Source organism: Coenobita brevimanus, chromosome 84 (assembly GCF_032717465.1).
Source record: "Coenobita brevimanus isolate Jiangsu-jjx chromosome 84, ASM3271746v2, whole genome shotgun sequence".
Classification (NCBI taxonomy): Eukaryota; Metazoa; Arthropoda; class Malacostraca; order Decapoda; family Coenobitidae; genus Coenobita; species Coenobita brevimanus.
The window spans coordinates 44803548-44811051 of NC_137037.1; the positions used below are offsets into that span (position 1 = coordinate 44803548).

General features: G+C 40.0%; 1 protein-coding gene across 1 annotated transcript in view; it reads right to left on the reverse strand.

Moving 5' to 3' along the window:
* The window catches only part of LOC145410155 (uncharacterized), a 32086-nt gene extending 25031 nt beyond the window's left edge, over positions 1 to 7055 (reverse strand). The window contains exon 1 of the mRNA XM_080280352.1: positions 7034 to 7055. Coding sequence (XP_080136478.1) covers positions 7034 to 7055 — 22 coding nt within the window. The remainder of the gene's footprint in view (positions 1 to 7033) is intronic.
* Positions 7056 to 7504: the final 449 nt, after the last annotated feature.

The window sequence follows — 7504 nt, forward strand, 5'->3', positions numbered from 1 at the left end:
GCACATCTTACGTAGCGATTTAGTTTGCTTATTTCATCATATCACTAATGCTAAATGTATCGTCATAATGTCGACGTGGTTTGCATCGTTAATATACAGAGGGAGTATATTAAAATAATCGCCAAGGAAGAGGTGCTAAGGAGCTTACTGCTGACACTTAGAAGACAGGTCGAACAACGCGTGTATTTATATTGTGTGTGTGTGTGTGTGTGTGTGTGTGTGTGTGTGTGTGTGTGTGTGTGTGTGTGTGTGTGTGTAGGGTAATATGTAACGCCAACCTGTTTAATGAATCACATCATTATTGTGTCGTAAGTTTTAGATGTCATGCCATCGTCAGACGGTTTTACTGAAATAAGAAGGGACAACGAGCAGAGGGGTTGGATACAGCCTTCGTTAACCCCTTTATTGCAAGAAATCTCTCCTCCGGTAAGTACCTGTAATCATCAGCAAATAGTAGGAATGAGCTAAAAAAAAAAGACGTCACTGTGTTGAAAGGGTTAAACATTTTTTTATCAATTACATGATTTGATGCCATTGTGCACACTTCACAATACTCTCCAGTTTACTTCCTCTCACACGTGTGTTTGCAGTGTATAGTAACTTGGGCTGTAGATGGTAGCTCATTCCTTAAGGTCCAGTAGTCCTGCATACCGCACACTTTCACGTGTTAGGTATATTTTTGGCACAAATTCCCACCGTTCCTGTAGAGTACATCCCAGAACTTTCTCATTTTGGTCCTGTTTAATATGGTATTAGCGGAGATGTTTGTATGACATGTTGGTGGGTCGTGTGGGCAACCAGTAAAGAGTCTTATGCGGAAATCGTATCACCATACTGTTACCTTCACCATCCTTTGACTGAACTCGCGTCCCTTCAGACAAATAACTGGTCGTTTCCCTTAAATGTTTGGATTAAGTAGCGTACGTCCCAGCCCCTACGCGCGTGATGGGGCAGTATATATAATGGCCTGAATGATTATATATATATATATATATATATATATATATATATATATATATATAGATAGATAGATAGATAGATATTGACATATAGATATACAGTAGTTAGATAAACATGTACATGTGTTCCGCTGTGGCTAATTAGAAAATAATTAATGTAGTCGAGAAAAGGCCAGGCAAATGATTACGGTTATACCCGAAACGTTAAGGCTAATGATGCCATTTTGACCCAACCTTCATTTCGTCCTTCTGATCACATCTAGGCTCCTCACACTCTTTGAATCCAGATGACGCCTTTTCCAGTATATTCTTGCTGCTATAGAGGGATAATTTTACTTAGGAAAGGTTTCTCAGATGGAAGGGGATTATTAAGGGTATATATATATCTAGCTCTTCTTGTTCGAGAAAGAAATCATACACATAATAAAATCATCAGGAGAAGGCAAAAACAAAATCAGAAAAAAACATATGGATTCTGTAGCCTAATTCCCTTGTAGGTTGTGTTGGTCGTCCCTTCCATGTAGCCCCAGCCTTAGTTCTCCTTTAGGTTGCTCTCTGGATACCCATTACCTCCAGTTTTGGCCATTTTTTTTCCTGGGTATCCTGTCTAATGCCGAGTGGGCCATTGGAGCCATCCCGTGAAAGAGTGAGATACAGGAGCCGTCCCATGTAACTGAAAATGAGTCACAGGAGCCATCACGTGGAACAGAGCGAGTTACAAAGAGAGAAAGAGCCGTCCCCTGTACCTCCACCTCCAGTTTTCCTTCAGGTGCTCTCTGGAAATCCATTACCTCCAGTGTAGTATTTTTTTTTTTTTAACTACCCATCCAACGTTTGACTAATTTTGCTTGGAGTGAGCCATAGATCCATCCCCTGTAGTTTAGTGAGTCGTAGGAGCCGTTCCCTTGAGCTCCACCCTCGGTTCTGCTTTGGACTGCTCTCTAGAAACCTGTCTTTCAAGTGTAGGCCAATTTTTTCTTTTTTCTTTTTTTCTTCTTTTTTTGGCCACCCATCTAACCTCAGACGATGTTTTCCGACGAAGTCATAGGAGCTGTTCCCTGTTGCTCCAGCCTTAGATCTCCTTTAGGCAGCTCAGTCTCGTCACCAGCATTTTTTTTTTTTTTTTTTTTTTTTATGAGCATCCAATCTAACGCCAGACAATTTTCGTCATGTGAGTCATTTGAGCCGTGTCCTGTGGCTCCAGTTTCATCCCTCAGTTCTCCTTTAGGCTGCTTTCTAGAAACCAGTTATAGACCATACTACTTGCAGATTTACTTGTGGGTGATTTTCGTCCTTTTGCAGGTTATTTCACGTAGCTCGGTGGCAGAAAAAAAGATTGCTATAACTGCATGCTTTCCTTATAATTTCTTCCTGTCTAGCGTATTCAGCTGTTGGTTTAGTATTGCAGCTTAACATTAAGGATGTAGCCGCAGGTAAACTTCCTATTTGAATGATAGTTTTCACAGTTGCACTTCCCAGCTCACCAAAAGTAATAACACTTGATGGTTTCATAAGTGCCAGAATAGTTTCCTTGTCAGTCAGCGAACACGACGTATTTCCTAGAGTAACCTCTCGCGGACAAGTCACGTCTGTTGTCAGTACCTATTCCAGGACAGCTTTGTTGCCATCCCCAATACTGTCATTAGATTAACCAAGAGTAACCGACACAATCATCAGTAGACGGTGTATGGTAGTAAGCAAATCCACCTTCCTGCGAACATGGTAAGCATTTACTAAACTCTGATGTACGCTTCTGTTTGCCGTCATACTAGCTGCTTTATGACTTCTTTTCATGGCATGTACAGTGAGGAGAAAGTAAGTGCCATTGCCATATGAAATGGATCTCTTAAACTTTATTTTAACATAGTTGTTATCAGAGGCAGTCAGCTTGTCATTTACATACCGAGGTGAGGTGTTTGTACCCCAGATGCATATCAGTGGAAGAGAATTATTAGTAGTTTAGAAATCTGTGGTATAAATACCCTGGATACCATCACAAACTACATCTGGTGCAAACACCTTCAGTCTTTATAAAATCGACATAATATTGTCTGCATCATGAGTGTCATTCTTTTTACCGGGAGACCGAGAGTGGTTTTGTTCTGAATCCTCAGGTCATCATATTGAATAATATACACGTCCTCCGTCTAGGAAGCAGTGAAGCCATGATATTAATGACAGGACCCACCTGCTCAGGGCTGATATGGTTTACGTAATTGCTCAGGTACTCTCCCCTCCTCCCCCCTTTTTTTTCCTTCCTGTGGCATTTTGTCAGTAGACCGATTAGAGTTTACTTCGTTGAAAATTATGTCCGAACCCTTCGCAACGACGTTGCCTTTTGGAACTTCTCTCATCAGAAACTTGGTGCATCCGGCATAATGTGTGGTGATATATGTGGAAAAACGTAAGCATTTGTCTGAAAGCAACAGGAGAGAATGCCTGATCTACTGTTATCACAGTATAATTTTGTTCGAGAGATATTGCTACATTAAGAACTCTGTTTTAATCAGTGTTCCAGTCTCACGTGCTGTCACCAGAGTGACAGGCGTATATTCGGTGTTTTATTTAACAGTGAGACTGTCCCTCTGGTTAGAATACGTCCATGTTGGTTTGGAATCTTTATTTTGGCCTGTAAATATATAAGACAATCTGTGGCTGCAGCATTTACAGCTGACGTGGGAACTTGACTAGGTTTGTCAAGCTATCCTACGTGTAATTCCGTAAAGTGTATGAATGACTTCTTTAAACAGTTTGGATGATAACGGCCTTTTACAGGTATAAGGTCTTTTATGTCTGCTGCTCAAATGCATAGCTAGTTGCACAACCGTACCTATTTAACAGCAGAGAAGATTTGATGTACTCGTGCTCCTAGGGGTATTATTATATGGATTTTTTTAGGGGGTGTCTTGACTAAACATGCAGGGTTTCCATTTTGGAGCTTGTGAATCGCTGCCTGTATGTATTGATCTGCAGTGTGAAGCATCAGTTGGTGGAAGACAGGAACTTGTTGATGGCGACGTGGACCTTTCACGTGTCTTTAATCTCCTCATTTTCCCTATTTGTGTATAATAACAAGAGCAGTATTGTTGGGTATAGCATGGGTAATTCTTAAAAAGACTGCATTCAACCTCTCAGTCATTGCAATGTTCTTTTAATGCTTAATTACGGTACCGCCTCTTCTCTGTAGCCTGTTCCATAGACAAGAGGCCTTGTGAAGTTGCAATACTGAGTGCATCACTCCTGGTTTATTGGCAGATCATACAATGATCATGGTATGTTGGATTTGATTGCCTCAGGTTGCTAACTGGCTCCATTACTCAGCTATCTGAAGAGGCAAGAATACGCAATGAAGAAAAAATATTCCATGCAAATAAAAATCATATTTGAACAAACAAGAACAATAAACTGTGCACAAAACTATTTGATTAAAGAAATAAATTAATTAAATTAAATAATGAATTAATCTCACACCTGCCTTTAAAAGCTGGGTTCACATTTCATTTGATATGTTAATCACACTAGATTCACCCACATGTAATGAAACTGTCTCTGTTCTGTAATGGCTTGTGAGTCGGCAAGCTTCGTAAACGTACCCTATTACACGAAACAGAATAATGTCTCCATCATTCTTCCTGTTCCAAATATGAACAGTAAACATTTCTGTTGGCGTTCATATTGTTTTTCAGTTGCAATATGACAACGATAAAACCTAGAGTGGCGAACAACAAATTCGTTTTCCGCGTTCCCAAATCCTTCAGAAAGAAGAATAATCCCACTTTCCCTAAAAAATGCTTCTAACATTCACATTTCCCCCAAAATGTACTAACTGGTCTCTTGCTTTCAGTTTATGCGTTTTTGTGAACTTCCCATTTTAGACTATAAGGCGATTTGATTTTGCTGGGAGAGTTATAGGAGTCGCCCTCCCCTGTACCTCCAGCCTCAGCTCTCCTTTAAGTTGCTCTCTAGATACCCATCACCTCGGCTGAGACTTTTTTTTTTTTTTTTTTAATAACTTTCCATCTAACGCCAGACTATTACATTCAGCTGAGAGGGAGTCATAAGAGCCTGAGAGAATGAATGCTGTTCTCCATTGACAGATCTATTATTCCATTCCGGCTAACTATATTCTATTCCAGCCAACATCCTGACGATTTTATTCAGCCGAGATTGATCCATAGAAGCTTGAGATAGGTAATACTGGTACCATTAACCCTCTCATGCTCGGAATAGTTCTTGTGTTTTATTTCACCTGATATCAGACGATTTTATTCAGCCGAGTAAATCATATGACCTTAAATCGATTAATACTTGTATAGTAATAAATCGATTAATACACATGTTTTAAAATCTTAGCTTGGCCCAGATTTTCGTCCTTTTGTGGATTATTCCACGTAGCTGTGGAAAAATGATGATGATTATGATGATGATAATAATAATAATAATAATAATAATAATAATAATAATAACTAGACTTCTGAAATTGCTAAAGCAATATTAAAAAAGAACTCCACATTCTGGATGAAAGTACTTTTATCATTGTAGGCCTAATATTAAGAGATATTTGGTATGACTCAATTTTTTTTTACGGATTTTGACCTGTGACCTTGAGATCACGGTCAAGGTCATTCATACTATGCAGATCATGTTCACTCATGACCCGCTACATTTCCACAGAGTTTCGTCAAAATCGGCCAAATTCTTTCCGATTTAGCACTTTCAGGCATGAGGCGGCCATTTTGATTTTCCTCGGTATCTCAAAGTATTTGTTGGATCTCAGAATCAATACCCAGGTGCACTAGTGCTTGCTGACGACTACATACTGGAACATTTGCAGTGCAATCGATTCAGTAGTTTTTGGTGAGTTAGAGAGCAAACAAAAAAGTAACATAAGAGGGCGCTAGTGCGGCGCCAGTGCTAGGAAATTTTTTTTGTGCCATAAGAAGCCTGCAACCAAGATAAGCACTCATGAAAATTTCCAGTCTCCATCTCGAACGGTCTTGGAATTCCAGCCTTCTACATCTTCCCCTCCCCCCAAAAAAAAAAAAATATTAACAAGAACTCCACAGAATGTGGAGTTGTTAATAATAATAATAATAATAATTCATTCATTCATTGCCAGACGCCATGTATCCCAAACGGGGTGGCCAAGGGCTTAGAGTTAATTGTTTTACAGGGAGGGGCACTAATCCTCCACCAACCCCACTTGACACGTAGGGAGGCCAACAGCATCTGGTGTTCCCAGGCGGTCACCCATCCAAGTACTAACCAGACCCATAATAATAATAATAATAATAATGCAGCTCTACATCCTTTCACGTTAACACTTCATCGTGTTAAGAATCGTACTGTGGTGTTAATCTTTTGTTGCAACTCAGCAGTCAAGATGGAGAGATGACTTTCAGGTCAAGTTAGAGTAAAGAGGATCTAAACCCTTATGAGCTACATCCGGTTTGAGCGTCTTAACCCACTGTACCACCAGGCTTCTTTTTTGTTATATAGTTACCACCCAACGTACTAAATTGTATCCTGTGTGGCAAGAAACCATCTGTATTGTCACTCGGTGCTTCGTTACCAGAAATTAGCACTGCATCAAGCGAGTGGATGGTGAGCGCCCCACCTGCCAAGTAGGCCTATATATATTTAAAGTTTCTATGCCCCCATAATTGTCATAAACTCCTTCCTTTCATACAAACAATCCCTCTACCATAAACAACCCTCACTTCTCATATAACCATTGCATAACGTCTCTTCCCTTTATATTTACCGGTGCCCTTTCTTTTTCACACCCCATCACGCTCTCCCAGTCTGGATTCGCTTCACAACTCATCTTTACCCTTTACATCATCTTTGTTCTTCCTGTCACCTTGCCCTCTTTCTTCATTCTATCACCTTATTCTCTTTCTTCTTTCTGTCACCTTATTTGTCTGTCTTCTGCTTGGCACCTTATTGTCTTTTTTTTTGTGTGTGTGTCACCTAGTTGTCTCTCCTCTTTAAATCACCTTATTGTCTTTCTTCTTCCTATCACTTTATTCTTTGTTCTCCCACCTTGTCACTCCCCATTCACGACCTCTCACCTTCATCTCGGTCACGCTTCATCATGGACCTACTCCCATCTTACGCCCTCACACCTTTCCCACGCTGTGTTTACCTTTCTCCTTTACCCTTCAGTCAGTAGTTTATATTCTGTTGTTGCTACCTTAAGACAAACTTATCCTGGTTTAGAAAGAGCTTTAGACCCTGGGAGTTAGATATAGATAGATAGCTGGAGACAGGGGGTTAGATATAGATAGATAACTGGAGATAGGGAGTTGGATATAAGTAGATAGCTGAAGATAAAGGCCCAAATTATTCTCGTCTCCCTAGCACCCTTTCACAAGCGATTTATTTTACACTTTACTCTCCTCTTCTGTGTTGCATAAATCCTTCCGATATCACCGTACTCTGCATAAACACCTTACAAAAGTATATTAACCAGACATATTCAAAAATAAATCACAAAGGAAGAGGTGTTTGGGAGCCATCTTAATCAGTGAGAATATGATCCA